Raw genomic sequence first — 20,602 nt, forward strand, 5'->3', positions numbered from 1 at the left:
AACAAAGTGTTGAGAAATTATGGGAATATAACGAAGATCTGTGTTTAAGTTTAGTAGATCTGGAAAAGGCATATGACAAGGTGCCAAGAGAGAAGCTATTCAGAACGCTACAGTTATATGGTGTCAATGGTTGCAGATGATCTTGATGCAAGGGATGTCTGGGATGTCAAATGAGTAAGATGAATGAAATGTGCCATCATTGGCAAAACTGTGGATAGGTTACTTTTGATCGAGAGTAGGTCATTTATGTATAAGACAAGAGAACAGGGCCATGATTGAACAGAGTCCTGAGGCACTCCTGTATTGGAGGCAATGGTCAGTCATCGACAGTGAATGGCCAGAGAGAATGCTGGCTATCCAGTTACAGAAGGTACCAGGTAGGCCGAAAGAAGGCAGTTTGCTAAGTGCATTGATGTCAGACATAATGAAAAGTCCTGGAAATGTCAAGGGTGAACAGCAAATGTTTCTCAGTACCTTTCTGTGGCACATGTTCATTGGTGGGTGATGTAGGCCAAGAGATCAGCTGTGGATCTTTATCAACAGAATCCATACTGTTGGTCGCTGATTAACTAGAGAGCTTTTATATAGTGAAGAAGTTGATTATTGATAACTTTCTCCATTATTTTGGAGATGATTGAGGTGATAGCAGTTGGTCATTAGTTGGACAGCAAGCTTTTATCTCCCTTTGTTGGAATGAGTTGTATATATGCTTGCTTCCATGAGATGGGATAGGTGCAGCTGAGTGTTTTTTATGTTGGGTCACATACACGAGAGGTTGGCTTATCAACCTATAGTACTTGTACTATCAACCTATAGCACTATATATGGGTAGTGGGTTGGGAAAGGAGAAACTTGTTGACATTCGATTTAAAAGCATGCATATTGTATTCCTTGGGAAATACGTCAGGGGGGGGGGGGGAGACTGTTCCACAGTATAGCAGTAGCAGGGATGAAGGAGGAGATAAAGAAAGTTGTTCTGTGGGTTTCAAAGTTTACTGGGAAAGGATGTTGGGTGGCAGCTGTACGTGTTCCAATGGGCTTAGTACAGAATGGGGTAATTATTGATGCTGTTTCAGATGAACATTTCCCATGGAAGTATTTATAGAATATACAAATTTCAGAGACCAAACGTCTATGTGAAACTGGGAGGGGGGGGGTGAGAGATGGATCATTCATCAGTCTAATTGCTCTCCTCTGAATTGAGTCAAGCATTTTGAGGAAGGTTTTAGTAGGAGTTCCCACTCCAAATACGAGAACTGTATTTGATAGCTGGGCAGATTTGTGATTTGGAGGTGAAGAAACATCTTGAGCAAAAGAGAAATCCTAGTTTTTTTGAAGCTGAGGATGCAATGGTTGTGATGTGTTTATTCTAGGAGAGGCCTGATGTCGGGGTAATTCTGAGAAGAGAAATCTCACGTTGTCTCGGAATTTGAGTGTTACCAAAAATAATACTGGGGGAAAATGGTTCTTTTTTTGTGAGAAATAAGACAATACTGGGTTTTACTAGGGTTGAAGTTCGACGAGGTTATCTGAGCCCCTTTAGAGGATAGCTTGAAGGGCAGATTAAGGGAAGCTGTGGTTGATGTTCTGTGGGTTGAAGTGAATTGTGTAGAGTAAGGTTTATCAAATGAAATGGAGGAGTGCAACGTACTGTCATCTGCAAAACTGTGTATTCGGTTGGAGGTCAACTGAAGTAGGTCATTGATATACAGAAGGAAGAGGGTTGGTGAGAGAATGAACTGTGCCTTGTGGGACCCCAGCATTAGTTGGATGGTGAAAGGATAGGGAACCATCTACCATCACACAAAGTGTGCTTCCAGACAGAAAGCTGACAATTCATCTGCAGAAGTCCTGAGACAGTCCAAATGATGTGAGTTTGACTAGTAAGCCTTTGTGCCAGACCTGGTCAAAGGCGAATCCCAAGTGCAACCACTTGGGGTTTTTCCAAATTTCTCCATGGGATTTGTCCAAAGATGGGTGATATATGAGAACTGATCACCTGTTGATCGGCATCAATGGAATCTGTACGGATGATTGCTTAATAGCTGGGTACCTTCAAGGTAGAGTAGGAGTTGATAATTGATGGTTTTCTCAATCACTTTAGATAGGACTGAGGTGAGTGAGTGAGATAGGGTGGTAGTTAGATGGTCATTGTCAAAACAGACCATGAATTGTGAAGGCTGAGGGATAGGGTTTTTCTTTTGTCAGAAATTCTAATGAATTTTTCACAGAGGCTCGTGTGTGACTTGTACAAGAGCTTAAAAGATGAGTTAGGAACTTGATTAGGTGATAGGTGTGAGTATTCATGCAGTCAAATATGAATACGAGTGGGATGCCTTCTGTGTGGATTTTTGGTATTCCAAAGAAACATGGGATTCTTCCATGATGGGCCTTCAGTTTTTTTTATGTGTTTTCTTCCCAAATCATCCCTTTGTTGAGTAAAAAATTAAGTTTGTTGATTTGGTTATTGGTAGTATTCTGAGTAAATATTTGCAATAATAAAAATGATTATTCTTGCAAATATGTGTTTAATAATCTGATGTAGTAATCTGCTTCAAGGTGAATTGGACTGGATTCAGTAAGAAAGTATACAGCTGTCATATGCAGTGTTTCCCCCATTTTTTTTCTTTTTCTTGAAGTGTTTTTCAGTAATACTTATTATTAACCCAACTCATACTAATTAAGTACATTTTTGTGCAGAATTATTTTTTCATTGCAAATCTTGTTTTCATATAGTAATTCATAAACTTCACTTTAACTGATAAATCCTTTATCTGATGTTTTTGTTGTCACATGTACAACAAAAACAACAAATTTAAATAAATGCATATTTGTTTATGCATTTGTTTATCCCCGAAATTATATTTTTGGTTTAATCTTTTATCCAAGTGTAAGCAAACAAAGTTTACACATAAAGTCACTTCACAAGTGGGATACTTGTATATGGAGGCTGATGACTTCACATCAATTGCCTTTGTATTCCATAATGCAATGCACATATCCTTACATAATGTAATGTGTTATGGGAAAGGCTACTACCCAGACCCGGGTAGTGGATGTGAAGTCATCAGCCACCATATACAAGTAGCCCAGTCGTGAAATGACTTCACATGCAAACTTTGTTTGCTTACACTTGGATAAAGGATTAAACCAAGAATATAATTTCTTGGCATCTTTAATTTATAGTATAACTAAATGAAAAAACTTTCAACATTTATTTAGTTAGTTAAAAGTAGATGTGTAATTATATTCAGACACTTTTCAGTTTTTAGATGCACAGAGAATCCACAATTTAACAGCTTACTTACAAGCATTACACAAGAAAGGTTTAGCTACAGAGGATCATACTACGTTGTTGCTCAACTGTTACACCAAGTTGAAAGATATTAAAAAACTGAATGAATTTATCATGGTAAGAGAAATGCTCATTTAATGGGAAATTTTTCTCATCCGTTTTTAAAACCCTAGGAATATTTCTATTTACTGCTTTTTATTATTATTTTTTATGCCAAGACAAAAGATCGAGAGATAGATTTCGATGTTGAGACAGCAATTAAAGTTTGTCGCCAAGCTGGTTATTGCACTCTTGCTTTACGGTTAGCAGAACATCATGGCCAGCATGACTGGTACTTGAAAATTCAGCTTGAAGATCAAAAAGACTACAGCCAAGCTCTTGATTATATTTCTAAATTGGAATTTATTGAGGTAAATGTTAAAATAAATTTTCATATGTTTACTGCAGTCCATTTCATGCCATTAAGACATATTTTGTTTTTTATGACTGAAGTGATTAACTTTGTTTTTGGACCAGGAAAATATTAATGTATATTGGGATTATTATTATAGACTCATCTGTCATCTACCAGGAGGCATTACAAGTACAACTTATGTAGAAAATCTCATCATCTTAGACCCATGATTGCCAATTTTGGCTTCATAGAAACCTAAACAATACTACAACAGGGCAGTCAATTCTTAAAAGTTGGTAATACTGTTAACTGCACATGTTTCTTCTGGCTTATTTAATCAGTCTTGTGGGATGAAAAGTTTGAGATTCTGGGAGAATAAACACTTCATCTCTTTATGAGCCACTAACTCACCATTTGTTGAAAATCCTTTATAAAGACTTCTTTGCACTAGACAGGATTCAAACCCAGATCTTTCCTACTTGAGGACATAAATGACTGAGCTATAATAATTATGGAAAATAATTATAAAAAATATTGAATTTTAATTTTTACATTCATTTCAATGAATTGGACTTTATATTAAAACCATTATATTAGCAATAAATAATATATGTATAATAATCACAAATACTTAATATGATTCATATGAAGGAACAATGTGATATACACCCATATGTTGTTTTTCGAAATTTTTCTTAACATGATGGCTGCAAATGCAAGCAAGAAACGCGCTTATTCTCCAAACTTAGTTTAAACAAGAGTAAAGATATGGTAGCAGACAATCATAAAGGGGGAGGGGTTCATTCATTATAACACTATTCAGCATCATAACAACTAAACAGAAGAGTTTTGGACATATATACATTTAATATTGTTTTATTGTGTTATTAATATAGTCAGATTAAAATGCCAGGTTTTAATAGTGATCTGAAATAAGAAATTTCATTACCATCTATCTTGCCTGGTAGGAATGACTATAATTTCATTTATTATCATTGTTTGCATGTTTAATTTTCATTAAAATAATAATTAATTGAAATGATAAATATTTTCAGTGAAATTATCATTTCTCTTTGCCTGTAAAATTAGGATTATTATTGTGTTGGCACTTCGAATGTTGGGCTTATCGATAAACAAAAATTACTACATTTCCGTACTAAATAAAGTGAGACTCAGCAAGCTCTTATAATTGATAATATACAGTACAGTTTGAATCTATTCAGATTTGGTTAAGTGTAAGTATTTTCATTGTGTGTGTTAAAAGAACACATTATCCATGACAAATATGGTATTCAAAAACTCTGTTTGAATGGTAATACTTTCCGCAGTTTTAATGAGTGCGTTAACATTTGTAGAGAATTTATCAAATATCAGTTCCTCAGTGAAATATCAATCATTTTTGCTTCTATTCTCTAGACTGGGGACCAGCAACTTTTTATTGATCCAAGTTTAAATTGAAACTTTGGGGTTTGTAAATGACTACATCTGTCCTGTCAGGTGTCTTCTCGCTTCAGGAGATTAACTACCATGTGTCTCCACCATGTCCTATTCTGCGCCTTTGCAGCATTTCTCATATGAGAGATAGGTCCAGTCTTTTATATTTTTCATCCACTTCAGTCTTTGTCTTCCTCTCCTTCTCTTTCCCTCAACAGTTCCTTCAAGAAGTGTCCTTTGTAGATGTCTCAGAACATGTCCAAATTAGCTGACTTACCAGTATAAGCATTCAGCAGAATTATGGAATACTTGTGCATAAATAAGTTGAGATAGCTAGTCATTTTAATTTTATCTATTTATTAACCAATTGTACAAAACATAAAGTTCAGCAGCTGTTTTTTTAAAAAAAATTAAGTAACATTAATTTACTAACTTTGTTTTAAATTCTTTTTAAATGTAACTTTGAAGATGATATTTGAAAAAAAGAGGAGTCAAGGAAAAGAAGAAAGCATACTGGAAGTTCCTCTCAAGCAAGTCAACTTGTGCTCTGAGAGAATACAGAGTGAAATGTAAGAATGCAAATCAATGTGTAAAAGTAGCTAATAAAAGTTCAGAGATAACCTCTTGGGAAGATCGATAGGCTGTTGAAAAGCTTAAAAATAGAGAAAAGTGTACTTGAAAGAAATGAGATGTTGATAAAGGTGACATGAAACTGAAGATAAAGATATTTTGGATGTCTGAAAAAATTATTTTGAAAGATCGCTAAATGAAACAAGCAATGGCAGCATTGTAGTAGAGAACGTTCAAGAGAATTGCAATCAGGAGGACATATCAATACTTTAGGTTTTAAAAAAAAATAAAAGTGGAAAGGAACTGAAGAAGGTGATACTCAAACAGAAATGCTCAAATATGGAGGTATGTAAGTTTCATAGTGGCTACATTGCCTAATTCTGAAGATCTGATCAGAAATCAAATTCCAGATGATTGCAGTAGAGCTCTCATAATACCTATCTATAAACAGGGAAATACTTGAGAAAAGGTTAAGAAACATTGTGGAAAGGAAGCTTAGTGAAGAACAAGTTAGGTTTCAGATCATATAGAGGAGCTTGGATCAGATTTTCACTTTAAGTGAAAATCTGATCCAAGCTCCTCTATATTTCCCCCCCCCCCCTTACTCGTGCAGGTCCGAAAGTTTAATAAGTGGTAATTCAAATCTCAGAAAATGATAGACTCATGAACTTTGGGTTAAAGAAATACATTTATTTTAAACACATATACAGGGTGTTCGGGATAAATTTGACATATTTATAATTAATTATATTTTTCCGTAAGTTACATGTATTAACACACACTTCTCTTCATTTAAAAGTTTGGACCCTTCTTCATTCACATACAAGATGTCAGAAAGGATGGATAGCTGGAACCCACCTGAATCATGGAAGAGAATAACTTGTATCATGATGATTCGTGCCCGCCATCAAAATAAGGATATTACGACTGCTGCCCAATGCTCCCTGAATACAGTAAAAACAATCAGGCATGAACTAGAGACTTGCAATGGTGACTACGAGGATGTAGCAAGAAGAAAGATCCCTAGGAGACGATCTGATTGCGTTCGTACAGCAGAATTCCTCGCAAATCTGCAGGAACAGGTGTTGAAGAACCCTGGCATTGGAATTCGGGCTTTGTTCGTGGAGTTGCTAACTGTAGTCAAGCCCTGGATAACAAGGGTAGCCAATGGTAGGCCGTATGTATGGCAGCAGGATTCGGCCCCTTGCCACACCTCTGGGAAAAGTCAAAAATGGTTGTCTGAAAATTTCTACGACTTCACCAGTCCAAATGTTTGGCCTCCAAACTCCCCAGACCTTAACCCCATGGATTATTTTGTATGGGGCGCAGTTGAAAAAGACACCAATCGCACTTCCAGTAATACAAAAGCCCAGTTAATGGATAAAATTAAAACAGTTTTTGCGGCCCTTCCCAGGGAGACTGTAGCATCAGCTTGTTCGAGGTTCCGAAGCAGAATTGAAGCTGTGATCGATGCTAATGGTGGTTATTTTGAGTAAATCGTGTTGATAGTATTGTAATTAACTCTGCCTGTAATGTTTTTTTGTCAATTCATTAAATTTAATAGATACAAAGAAGATTTTCTTTTTCCTTACGAAACTGTCAAATTTATCCCGAACACCCTGTATATACACTTTAAATGGTAATTTCAATACTAAAGAGTCTGAACTCCCCCCCCCCTTTTTTTTTTTTTATGTTAGGATATCCAAAATATCTACTCCTAAATTTATTCTAACAGTCCCACGCTTTCTTTTGTGTTACTGTGTTCAGACTCGGTTAATATAACACAGAGTTACTCAGTTCCCACATGTAAAACAACATATGCAACTAATTATATACAATCCTTGTGTAGAGCATATCAGACATATTCAGTCTTGCATTTTTAACATGGGATAATATTCTTATTTATGCTCTGGCTTTATCCCCCCCCCCAACTTAGTTAATATTCAAGCTAATTTCTAACATAATATCTTAAATGTTTCTTCCAAAATAAACAGTTTGAAGGTTTGGTTCCTTTCTCAGCATAAGCTTAGAGTGGCACTAGCTTATTAGACATAGATAGATTAGTCCAAACACAGTCCTTTAGGCATTATATGAAAGTTAATTGTGTGGAGCTCCTTAATTCCCTGGTTCTTCCTATTCCTTCTTTGGTTACTATTCAAAAATGAGTGTGAAAAGTTGTACATCACCATTCTTGTCTTTTCACGGAGTTGCTGAGACTTCCTTGATTACACTTCTGCGTTTTCTCACCACGTATTCTCATGGCATCTGCGACTTACTTCTATTTTCTTCGAACGGTTCACCTTTTGCTGACTACACGTTGGCATAACTAACCAACAGCTCTTTACTGGAATTCCGACCTCATTCCTTCGGTTAGTGTACTCGGCGCGGCATGTACAGCAACTGGGAGATTGTTGCTGGGTACCGGCGGTAGGCTTCCACAACTATCCAGGAATTGGATCAGGAACGCAGGAACAGAAAACAAGAGAGGGATTGAATCTCCCGCCGGGCCTTATATTTAAATGCGAGCGCCCTCTCTCGATGACTACTTCATGCTCATAGCGGCTGCCGATTGGTCACCGCAACTCCGAACTGTTTTGACAGGGCTCTAATACATATATCATTTATATACATCTAATAATAACATTTCAGTACAGATACATAATTTTCCCTTGTTAATTTTTACACAGACATTATCAACTTTAATTATGGGCTTCTCAAAATCACTTAATATCTACAACTAAAGATGGTTAGACATACTTCTGAGTGAGCATACGTACACTATCTTTTTAGCTTTTCTTCTGGAGGCATAAGTATGTCCTTCTCCTTAGATCTAATCGTTACCGTATGTTGGGTCGGAAGCAGGATGACTCACCAATAGTGAATCAGCACTTTTTCCGACACAACAGTCTCTTGGTCTTCTTATTGGACCCAGATACTTCTTGGTTGTATCCTGTATTATCATCTTGACTCCTTCCCAAAGCATTTCTGGTGAGTTCTCCTCTTTGGTCTCCAAAAAATCATCCGACTGAGTTGATGTTTATTCTCTGAATCCACTAGGAAATACTCCGTCATCCAGTCTAGTGAGGTGTTCCTGACATGGAAGTTTTCGGAGTCTTACTTTGGCTCTTATTTGCTGATGGTCTGTACCACAATCTGCTCCAAGACAAGTATGCACATCAGATATGCTTGTCTTCCACCGTTGGAGAGTTAGGATGTATCTGGTACCTTGACCTATCAATGTTAGATATCCAAGTATAGGTCCATCATGGGTGTTTTTGGAAGCAGATATCGGTACTAACTAATCTGTTAGCATGGGCAAATTCCAACAGTCTTTCACCACAGGTGTTATGTTCACCCAGACGAAACATGCCACACTGTAGCTTAACTCTCATACTCTTTCCCATTTTTGCATTTAAGTCTCCTAAGATGTAAAGTATGTCTCTCCTTGGTAGGCAGTCCAAAACAGTCTGTAAGTTTTTGTAGAATTCTCACTCTCTTCATCAGGCCTATCAATGTGGAGTGCATAAACTACCATGATTGATACATTGGTAGGCTGAACCTTAAATCTAATAGAAAGTATCCTATCATTAACGAGGTTATAACCAACTCAGGCTTCTTGCCTGAGCTGTCTTCAGCATCACAGCTACCCCATGATGCTTTGAGTCACCACCTGAGTAAACTATTAGCTTACCATCCTGTCTTTTGAAGTGACCCTCTCCATTCCATCTGGTCTCTGTAATTCCCAGGATGTCAATTTTATACCTATCCATCTCTTTACAGACAATCTCAAGAGTACTTATCTGTAGATCCTTAATATTCCCTGTGCCTATGTAAAATTCCCTTCTAATAATCCTGTACTTCCTGTGTTCCTCATTCACAATATCACTGACGTTTGTTGGAGACTGTAATATACTTCTCAAACAGGATCCTCTGCCTAAGCCCTGAATGCAGCTCTGATTATTCTGCACGACAACTGATGCAGCATGAGATGTATTATGAGGCACAATCATATTAGCATTTTGGAGTGAAGTCACTCCAAGAAGAAAGTGGTAGTGTTGCAGAGGCCCTTTCCACATAAGATGAAATGAAATAGTAAAATAGGAAAGATTCACCCCAGCCCTCAAATACTCTAATTGCATTGGGTGGAATTTGCAAGAAGGAAAAAAGTGGAGGGACCAGTCTGCAGATTATGTTACAGATGTATATTGCATGAAGTAAGGCTTGGTCCAGCATGAGGTACCTCAGGTTTGCCACGCCCATACTCACTAAAGTGAGCCCTTGAGGTGTTGCAATGCTAGTCTCCTTTATATTCTAATTTTTCTCTCCTTGCAATATTAGTCATCTTCCTAGCCTGAGCTTCATATTCCTTATTCAACTGTTTTCCACCTCTGTCTTTATATGCTTTCCATAATCTCCTTTTCTTCTATAAATCCCCTTTTATTCCTTTTGACCTTTTGGAGTCATCCTTTTTGACTCCAAATTGTGTTATCTTCTTCACTCAAGGTATACAATTTGTCATTGCTCTCATCAGTTTTTTCTTAAGTATCTCCCATGCAATAATGATCCCTCTTCCTTTAAATTCTTTCATCCATTGCACTGCTGCAAGCTGGTTTCTAAGTGTGTGATAGTTACCTGTTCAATAATCTACATAACTTCCTTCTGTTTTGATAACTCCCCATTCCTATTCATCTGCCAATCAGGAGGATGAATAGGCATGGATGGCATACTTACACCAATGGGGGGGAAGGTAAGTATGTCAGTGATAATCGGACGTTCTGAGTATCACTGACATACTGACATGATTATTATTGAATGCAGTCTCCTCTGCAAAGTTTATATCACTATAGTTGAAGTTGCACATAAAGATTCCTCACTTTGCACTTGCCAGACTAATTTGGCATCTATATTCCATGGTCTGTAGCAACATCCTACTAAATATCTTGTCCTAAACTAAACATCCACCTCACACCATATACTCTCAAGGCCATTAGTGTTATTTCCACTGAGATTCTCCACCCTGAGAGCACACAATTCACGTTTTATCATGAGTAATACTCAACCCTCCATGTTTACTTTCCCTATCCTGCCGAATTATGCTACACCACCCTTCGATTTCTCTCCCTGTTAGAACATCCTCCTCAACCTTTGGAGAGACTGAGTCAATCAATGACACAAACTCATTTCCTTTATTCCTAATACTCCTAGCATTTGTATATAGAAGAATCAGTCTATTGCCAGTCTTCTTATAGTCATTCTTCTTCTTTTCAGCCATTTTCTGTCCACTGCTGGACGAAGGCCTCCTCCAGTTCTTTCCACCTTTCTCTGTTCTTGGCAATGGTTGACCAATTTTTCCCAACAAAATTTGACAGTTCATCACTCCACCTTTTTAGGATGTCCTAGGCCTCGTTTCCCTTCTTTTGGAATCCAGTTCGTTAGTATGGTGGTCCATCGCTCATTTTCTCTTCTGGATAGATGTCCAGCCCATTTCCATTTTAGTCACTTATGGTGAAGAATGATGTCAGTGATGTGAATCTGGCTTCTTATCCAGGTGTTTCGTTTCTTATCTTTTAATGTGATGCCTAGCATCAACCTCTCCATTTTTCTTTGAGTTGTTGTTAGTTTATTTGCCAGTGCTTTTGTTAGAGACCAAGTTTCACAACCATATGTGATGACTGGAAGTATACACTGATTAAACTCCTCCATGTGGAGCACCTGTTCGTAGTGGAGGGGACCTCCCAGTGATGGTACTGGCTCTTTTCATTCTTCCTCTTTTTCTTTGCTTTTCTTCCCGTATTGTTTGCTCTACTTCTCCTGAGTCTTTTTCATTATCCTTTTTCCAGACCACCATCACTGGGATCCAACTCCGTGTTTGACGTGTGGTGCGACCCGTGGACATCCAGAAAGGGGGATCCTGGTAGTCTTGCACTACTTTAGCCCCTGCTTCGGCAAGACCAGGTGGTCCTGGATGGCCCAGCCAGAATCAATTGGCTAGTGGGCTTGCCTGCAAGGGTCAACGGTGTTGCAGTAAGTCTCTTACCCCATGGTCTGGGGTCGGGATCCTAGACCTGCTGCAGTGCCATATAGCATCCAGGGTAGCCCTGACGTTCCACTCCTGAGCGCAGTCTTTGCTTGCCGGGTAGTGGGCGTCCATGTGTGGCTCCGTGGTGGGTAGGGAGCTCTGCCGCCGAATTAAAAATTTCTTAAATATGAATTCTTCATCCTCAAATGTTTCAGGGACCCTAACAAAGTCCCAACCAAGTACTGATAATATAGACACAGCATATGGAAACAGAAGTAAGAAACAAAAGATATCGGATACTAACATAAATGTACCAACCTTTTTAATAATTCATGCAAAAGGTGAAAAACCAATTGGGAAAAATGTCACCCTTCTTTATCCAAAAAGGTTTAGAAGGACTGGAAGGACCTCCCAAAACTGTCAAGAAATTGCGTTCTGGTGATATCGTAGTGGATAATAATGTGCAAACAACATTCCGAGAAATTGCTGAGAGCAACGACAATGGGTGGAATACAAATTGCAGTAACATCTCACAGAACACTCACCATTATTAAAACACTTAAGGAATTGAACGTAGTTAAGGATATAAATTAAATTATACTTTAATAAATATTTTCCGATATTTCGGCAATGTCACATTGCCATCTTCTAAACGAACTTACAAAAAAAACACGTGCACGTAGGCACTAGAAACACAGTAACTGGGAATGAAGAGATGAAGCTATTGGTCTTCTAAAAGTCCTGATGGTGCCCTCTAGCGGGCTAAGTAGGTGTTCTTGGCCGTTGGGCTGAAGGTCTGCTGATGTAAGCCTCCAAAATTTGGGGCAGTTACATACAACCAAATTTGTTGAGGTTTGGAGAATTTCTTAGGGCTGAGGCTGATTCCATAAATAGTCTTTCGTATTTGTATTTGCTACGGTGTATTACTGTAGCTTTCTTCCACCGTATTCTGTGGCGTGTATCCAGAGCATGGTCCGCAAGACCAGAATGGCTGTACTTGTGAAATTCAAGCACCGTTTTGTTTCAAAAACTCTTCGAATATATAACCGCGCCAGCTACGCGTTACTACGCGAACAAATCACTGCCACGCGTTTTCTCTTAGCGGACATTAACGAAGCTATTCGTGCCGTCGAAGATGAGCTTTCGTGCACTTTAAACCACGAACTTTGGTCGATTTTACGTGACGTCTCATGTACCGCTGCCAAAAAAGAATTTAAAAAAATGCAAGGCCGACAGATGAAAAAATTCGAAAGATTAAAAAAGAACTCTACCGTCCTTCCAAAACTTGCTACCAATACTGTAATCAACCTTTCTTCAGTCACCCTGAAGCCTGAAGCAATCAACGCGCTGTCAAGTGGCCACAACTTCGTGATTGCTCCCAAAAAAATACCCAGTGAGGATATTATGATCCAGATCAAATGCGGAATCCGCCACCTTCCACATCAAGTTGCCAACAGTGTGAGACTGGATGTAGCTTGTGTCCTTTCCAAAGCAGTCCCACCAAAATCCAACATATCCAACAAGGAATATAAAGCTCTACAGGAAATGAAGAATAATAAAGAAATAGTTATCACCAAAGTGGATAAGGGAAACGCAACTGTAGTCCTTAACCAAAAGGACTACACAGGTAAGCTGAATGCTCTTCTCTTAGATCGGGCTACTTACCTCCCCATCAATTACAATCCCACCAACTCTCAAATTAGAAAACTTCACAGGCTCCTTAAGAGAGTCACTTCTTGGCCTATAGAAGTTACCAACAGATTAAAGCCATTTAACTCTATCCCCCCCCCTGTATTTATGGACTCCCAAAAATACATAAAGAAAATGTGACATTACATCCCATAGTGGATGGCATTGATTCCCCCACATACAAATTAACTAAACATTTGGCCAAAGAGCTCACACACTATACTGGCAACACACCATCAGACATAAAAAACTCAGCTCACTTCAAAGCCAGCATAGAAAACCTTACACTCCAACATACTGACATAATGGTCAGCTTTGACATCTCCTCTTTATTCACAAATGTCCCACTCAAGGAAACTCTAGAGCTAATCCAAGCTAAATTTTCTCCCGATATCTCAGCCTTATTTCAGTTCACAATGAATTCAGGCTATTTCGTTTGGCAAGGAAAATTCTACAAACAAATAGAGGGGACAGCCATGGGTTCACCACTCTCCCCACCCTTGGCCAATTTCTTTATGGAGACCTTTGAAGAAAAAGCCTTAGCCTCTGCCCCACAAAAACCAACCATATGGCTTCACTACGTTGATGATGTGTTCGCTATTTGGCCACATGGCTCTGAAACACTTCTCTCCTTCTTAACACACTTAAACAACCAACACCCCCAGAATCAAATTCACCCTGGAAAAAGAGGAAAAAAACAGCCTCCCTTTCCTAGACACACTAGTCACCCACTAGCCTAATGGAACCTTGGTTTTCTCAGTTTACAGAAAACCCACCCATACAGGCAGATACATTCACCAACAATCCCCCCCCCCCCCCTCACAACAATATGGAGTAGTGAAAACACTATACAACAGGGCTAAACTAATCTGTTCAAATGACTTGGCCCTAAACACTGAACTAAATCCCATCGTCAACACTTTCTCAGCCAATGGCTACCCCCCAAAAAAAGTCCAAAAAATATTAGAACTTACAAACCACAGATCCCCTCACCCCCTCCACAACAAGGATTACTCTAAATCCATCACCATTCCCTACATCCGAGGCACCTCGGAAAAGATTACCAAAATCTTAAAAAAACATGACCTGACCTCCTGTTACAAACCTTACAGAAAATTGGCATCCCTTATCCGCTCCACTAAAGACCAACCACTTCCCCTAGACCTATCTGGTGTGTACCAGGTCCCTTGCAGTTGTAAACTGTCTTACTTTGGCCAAACAGGCAGGACAGCGAATATCAGAATTTCTGAACACAAGGACTACATCCGTTTTCACAAATACAGCCATTCTGGTCTTGCGGACCATGCTCTGGATACATGCCACAGAATACGGTGGAAGAAAGCTACAGTAATACACCATAGCAAATACAAATACGAAAGACTATTTATGGAATCAGCCTCAGCCCTAAGAAATTCTCCAAACTTCAATAAATTTGGTTGTATGCGACTGCCCCAAATTTGGGAAGCTTACATCAGCAGACCTTCAGCCCAACGGCCAAGAACACCTACTTAGCCCGCTAGAGGGCACCATCAGGACTTTTAGGAGACCAATAGCTTCATCTCTTCATTCCCAGTTACTGTGTTTGTAGTGCCTACGTGCACGTGCTTTTTTTGTATGTTCCTTTAGAAGATGGCAATGTGACATTGCCGGAATATCGGAAAATATTTATTAAAGTATAATTTAATTTATATCCTTAACTACGTTGTTCAATTCCTTAAGTGTTTTAATAATGCATAACCAACGTATAAGCCTATCTATGAGAAAGAACACTCACCAGTCGAGGAGTGATATCAGAATGGGATCTCCTTGATATTCCTGATGAGGAGATATGTTCAGAGCTTAAAGATCAAGGAGTGACAGGTGTGAAGTGCATCCTGATACACAGGGATGGTTGCCTGGTCTCAACCAAGATCATCATCCTTACTTTTCATACACCTAGGCCTCCGACATCTGTAAAAGAAGGGTATCTCAGCTGTCCTGTTAGAATGTACATCCGTAACCCACTGAGATGCTTTAAATGTCAAAGATATGGACATGCTCAAACTGCCTCTCGTGATTCTACTACCTGTGCCCGATGTGGTAGTAAAGAACATGAAACATGAAAATAAATCTCGCTGTGAAAAAAAAGCTAAATGTGTCAACTGTCAGGGAGATCATCCAGCATACTCTCATCCATGTCAGAAATGGAAAGATGAAAAAGAGATACAAAAAATTAAAACAGAACAAAACATAACATATCAGGATGCAAAAAGAAAGTTGGCCACCATTACACCTTTTCTACGATCCTCTTATGCTGAAAAAGTAACAATTAAAAAAGTGCCAACAGTAACTCAAACATGTATGTCTATTCCACCATTTGAATAATTTCACCATACCTGAACTTTACGATTGCAAGTGCTTCTCTATTGAGCCCATTAATCACAAGACCAATGTCCTTACTCCAGAGACAACTTCAAAAATAATCCCATTCGATGAAAACTCACCTGTCAAAAAAATTATGGTGGAGACTTCACTCAAAGATAAACCACCAGACACCTCTGGTGGTTTATTTGAACACTCTACCAGAGGATGAGATGGACACTGGCCGTCCACACCTCCCTAAAACAGTGCATAAATATAAATCTGACAAAGGTAAGCCCTCAACCTCTCGAAAACTAGACAAGTCAATAAAATCAAGACAATAAGAAAATTTTTACAGTGGAACTGTCGTGGGATCTGCCAGAATATTGGCGATATCAAGATGTTGTTGCAGAAACACAAACCTTAATGTTTGTGTTTCTGCAACATCAGGAAACTTACTTAAGACCCAATGAGGACCATACCTTTAGGAATTTCACTGTTGTACGTAAGGATAGAACTGGAGATGGTCCTGCTCATGGAGGAGTAGCTATCCTAGTGGGCAGTCATACTCCTTTCCATCGGGTCCAACTTAATACTTCTCTGGAAGCAGTAGCGATTTGCTTTGTGGGATTCCTTATTACAATATGTTCAATTTATTTACCACCAAATGCTGAGTTAAACGAAATTGATCTTGATAACTTTATCTCGCAACTGCTTGAACCCATACTTTTTGATGGGTGACTTTAACGGTCATAATACTCTATGGGGTAGTGCCAACACTAATAAACGAGGTTGAATCATTGAAAGAATTCTTGATAATAATAACCTTTCCCTTCTAAATAATAAACTCAATACTTTCTTCCATATGCCTACCTGTTCATATTCTGCAATTGATCTTACAACATGTTCCCCTTCCATTCTTCCACTGCTCATGTGGGACATTGAAGAGAACATATATGGACGTGATCACTTTCCTGTTCTTTGTACAATGTCTTCACAGGAACCATGTTCACCCACATGGATACCTATATGGAAAATGGACCAGGCTGACTGGAACACTTTCTCTCATCTTGCAAAATTTAATGCTGATGCCATCAGTCAAACACCTATCAATGAAGCTGTAAAATATATAACAGAATGCATTGTCCAGGCAGCAACAACCTCCATCCCAAAAACATCATCTCGATTTCCAGTCTATCCAAAGCCTTGGTGGAACCCAGAATGTCAGGCAGCCAAAAAAGATCAACACAGAGCATGGACATATTTCGTAGATACCCCACCACATCAAATTTAATAACTTTCAAGCGTGCTCGAGCCAAAGCACGTTTTGTAAGACTTCGGAGTCAAAAACAATCATGAATCCAATTTACTACATCAATTAATCAAATGACCAGTCCAAAAATTGTATGGGATAAAATCCAGAAAATGAAAGGCAGATGTAGTACACATTGTTTGTCTACCTTAGACTATAATGGAAGTGTTCTTGCTGATCCCAAAGCTGTTGCAGATACTATGGGAGAAATGTTTGCTAAAATCTCAGCAACAGCTTCATATTCTCCAGAATTTTTAATACTGAAAGAGCAGCAAGAGAAACAAAGGCTAAATTTTTCTACCAACATTCTTCAGCCATATAATCAGCCATTTGTCAAGGAGGAACTAAAAAGAGCTCTCCTACAATCTCACCCTAGTGCAGGAGGATCTGATGACATCCATTATGAAATGATAAAACATCTACCATTATCTTCTATGGATCTTCTTCTCTTATTATACAATAGAATACTTGCAGAGGAAGAGTTTCCAAATTCTTGGCATAAGTCAATTGTCATTACTATCCCAAAACCAGGAAAAGATCCAACACAAGCAAATAATTATCGACCCATTGCTCTGACCAGCTGTCTTTGTAAGATACTAGAGAAAATGGTTAATGCCAGACTTCTCTGGTATTTAGAAAGCAAGTCTTCTTTCCAATACACAATGTGGTTTCCGTAGACATCGATCAACTTTAGACCATTTAGTTTGGTTAGAAACTTGTATAAGAGATGTATTTCTGAAGCGAGAACATCTTGTCTCAGTTTTTTTGACATGGAAAAACCTGGAGATATGGCATATTAAAAGACCTCTATAAGTCTCCAAGGACACCTCCCTATATTTATTAAAAACTTTCTGTCCAGACGAACTTTCCAAGTCAGAGTGGGAAGTATGCTATCTCGACCATATCTTCAAGAACAAGGTGTTCCCCAAGGCTCTGTCTTAAGTGTAACCCTTTTTGCTATTAAAATCAACTCAATCATTGAACAGCTTCCTCCCACTGTAGACAATGCTCTATATGTTGATGACTTCACAATTTACTGTCACTCACATAACATGAAGGTAATTGAAAGACAACTTCAGCAAGCAATTGATCATGTCTCTCTGTGGGCTCTTAATAAAGGGTTTAGGTTTTCAACAGAAAAAAGTGTCTGTGTACACTTCTGTTGAAAATGCACTCATCACCCAGATCCTGAACTAAGAATGGGACCTAATGTTATTCCAGTAACTACAGAAACCAAGTTCTTGGGACTCATCTTTGACAGAAAACTCGCATTTCTAGCACACATTCGTTAACTAAGAGAAAAGTACAAAAGAACTTTGAACCTCCTTCACACTCTATCCTCTACTGGGTGGGGTGCTGATCGAGCTTCATTGCTCCATCTTTATCGTGCACTTATACGTTCAAAGCTGGATTATAGGTCCCAAGTTTATGGTTCGGCAAGACAGTGTAACCTATGATGGTTGGATTCCATCCATCATCAGGGTATATGGATAGCTACTGGTTTCTTTCGCACCTCACCCACTCCAAGTCTTTATTTAGAAGCAAATGAACCGGCTCTATCACTTTGATGGAAGCAGTTGTCTCTTAATTACGCCCTAAAAATAAAATCTCTCCCAGATCACCCTACATGGAATAGTATCTTCTCTCTGCATTGGGAAGCTCAATATCACACACATCAAACTGCTATACATCCTTTTGGTATGCATATTAAAGAAACTGTGCAAGCTGTTAGTATAAATGTTGACAACATTAGCTACACTATAATAGATTTAGTTTAATCCTTTATCCCAGTGAGAGCAAACAAAGTTTGCGCCTGAAAATATCTTCAGGACTAAATATAGTGTTGTACTATCTTATCCAGTAAGTAGTACAACACCAAGGCAACTCGTGGCAAAGGTGGAGCAAGCTACCAGGCACTTCTAAACCCAGTGTCTCCCATAATGCAAAACACATTTCCTATGTGGATATGTATACTGTTATGCATTAAAGGGATTGGCCATCTACCCAGACTAGTTTCGACCTTTATTGAGGTCTCTTCAGTGGGAGCCAGGCCCAGAGCTGGAGATACCAGGCAGAAGCAGTAGCAAGTCATCTGTGCCTATGGGAGTTGCCAAAAGGTTTATCACCTTTTTTAAAAATTAATTATTACTCTGGATTTAGAGAAAGATGTTGAAAATTTATTTATCACTAGGTTAGACTATAATAGATTTAGTTTAATCCTTTATCCCAGTGAGAGCAAACAAAGTTTGCGCCTGAAAATATCTTCAGGACTAAATATAGTGTTGTACTATCTTATCCAGTAAGTAGTACAACACCAAGGCAACTCGTGGCAAAGGTGGAACAAGCTACCAGGCACTTCTAAACCCAGTGTCTCCCTGTACTACTTACTGGATAAGATAGTACAACACTATATTTAGTCCTGAAGATATTTTCAGGCGCAAACTTTGTTTGCTCTCACTGGGATAAAGGATTAAACTAAATCTATTATAGTCTAACCTAGTGATAAATAAATTTTCAACATCTTTCTCTAAATCCAGAGTAATTTTTAAAAAAGGTGATAAACCTTTTGGCAACTCCCATAGGCACAGATGACTTGCTACTGCTTCTGCCTGGTATCTCCAGCTCTGGGCCTGGCTCCCACTGAAGAGACCTCAATAAAGGTCGAAACTAGTCTGGGTAGATGGCCAATCCCTTTAATGCATAACAGTATACATATCCACATAGGAAATGTGTTTTGCATTATGGGAGACACTGGGTTTAGAAGTGCCTGGTAGCTTGCTCCACCTTTGCCACGAGTTGCCTTGGTGTTGTACTACTTACTGGATAAGATAGTACAACACTATATTTAGTCCTGAAGATATTTTCAGGCGCAAACTTTGTTTGCTCTCACTGGGATAAAGGATTAAACTAAATCTATTATAGTCTAACCTAGTGATAAATAAATTTTCAACATCTTTCTCTAAATCCAGAGTAAAATTTTTAAAAAAGGTGATAAACCTTTTGGCAACTCCCATAGGCACAGATGACTTGCTACTGCTTCTGCCTGGTATCTCCAGCTCTGGGCCTGGCTCCCACTGAAGAGACCTCAATAAAGGTCGAAACTAGTCTGGGTAGATGGCCAATCCCTTTAATGCATAACAGTATACATATACATATCCACATAGGAAATGTGTTTTGCATTATGGGAGACACTGGGTTTAGAAGTGCCTGGTAGCTTGCTCCACCTTTGCCACGAGTTGCCTTGGTGTTGTACTACTTACTGGATAAGATAGTACAACACTATATTTAGTCCTGAAGATATTTTCAGGCGCAAACTTTGTTTGCTCTCACTGGGATAAAGGATTAAACTAAATCTATTATAGTCTAACCTAGTGATAAATAAATTTTCAACAATTAGCTACACTAAACATAACAGCATTCCTCCATGGCAGGTTTGCACACCAACCTGCAACCTCTCACTTTGTCAGCTACAGAAATCTTATACCCCATCATCCATTTACCTGCTATTGTTTAATGCACACAGAGCAGCACACACTGATTTCTTACCCA

General features: G+C 38.7%; 1 protein-coding gene across 1 annotated transcript in view; it reads left to right on the top strand.

Moving 5' to 3' along the window:
- Positions 1-20,602, top strand: part of Vps11 (vacuolar protein sorting 11) — a 457,238-nt gene that overhangs the window by 227,645 nt on the left and 208,991 nt on the right. Inside the window, exons 15-16 of the mRNA XM_090408066.1 lie at positions 3,266-3,412; positions 3,514-3,705. Of these exons, the coding sequence (XP_090264192.1) occupies positions 3,266-3,412; positions 3,514-3,705 (339 nt within the window). The remainder of the gene's footprint in view (positions 1-3,265; positions 3,413-3,513; positions 3,706-20,602) is intronic.

Source organism: Typopeltis vanoorti, chromosome 18 (assembly GCF_054136105.1).
Source record: "Typopeltis vanoorti isolate ZY-2024b chromosome 18, IOZ_Tvanoo_1.0, whole genome shotgun sequence".
NCBI classification, from domain to species: Eukaryota; Metazoa; Arthropoda; class Arachnida; order Uropygi; family Thelyphonidae; genus Typopeltis; species Typopeltis vanoorti.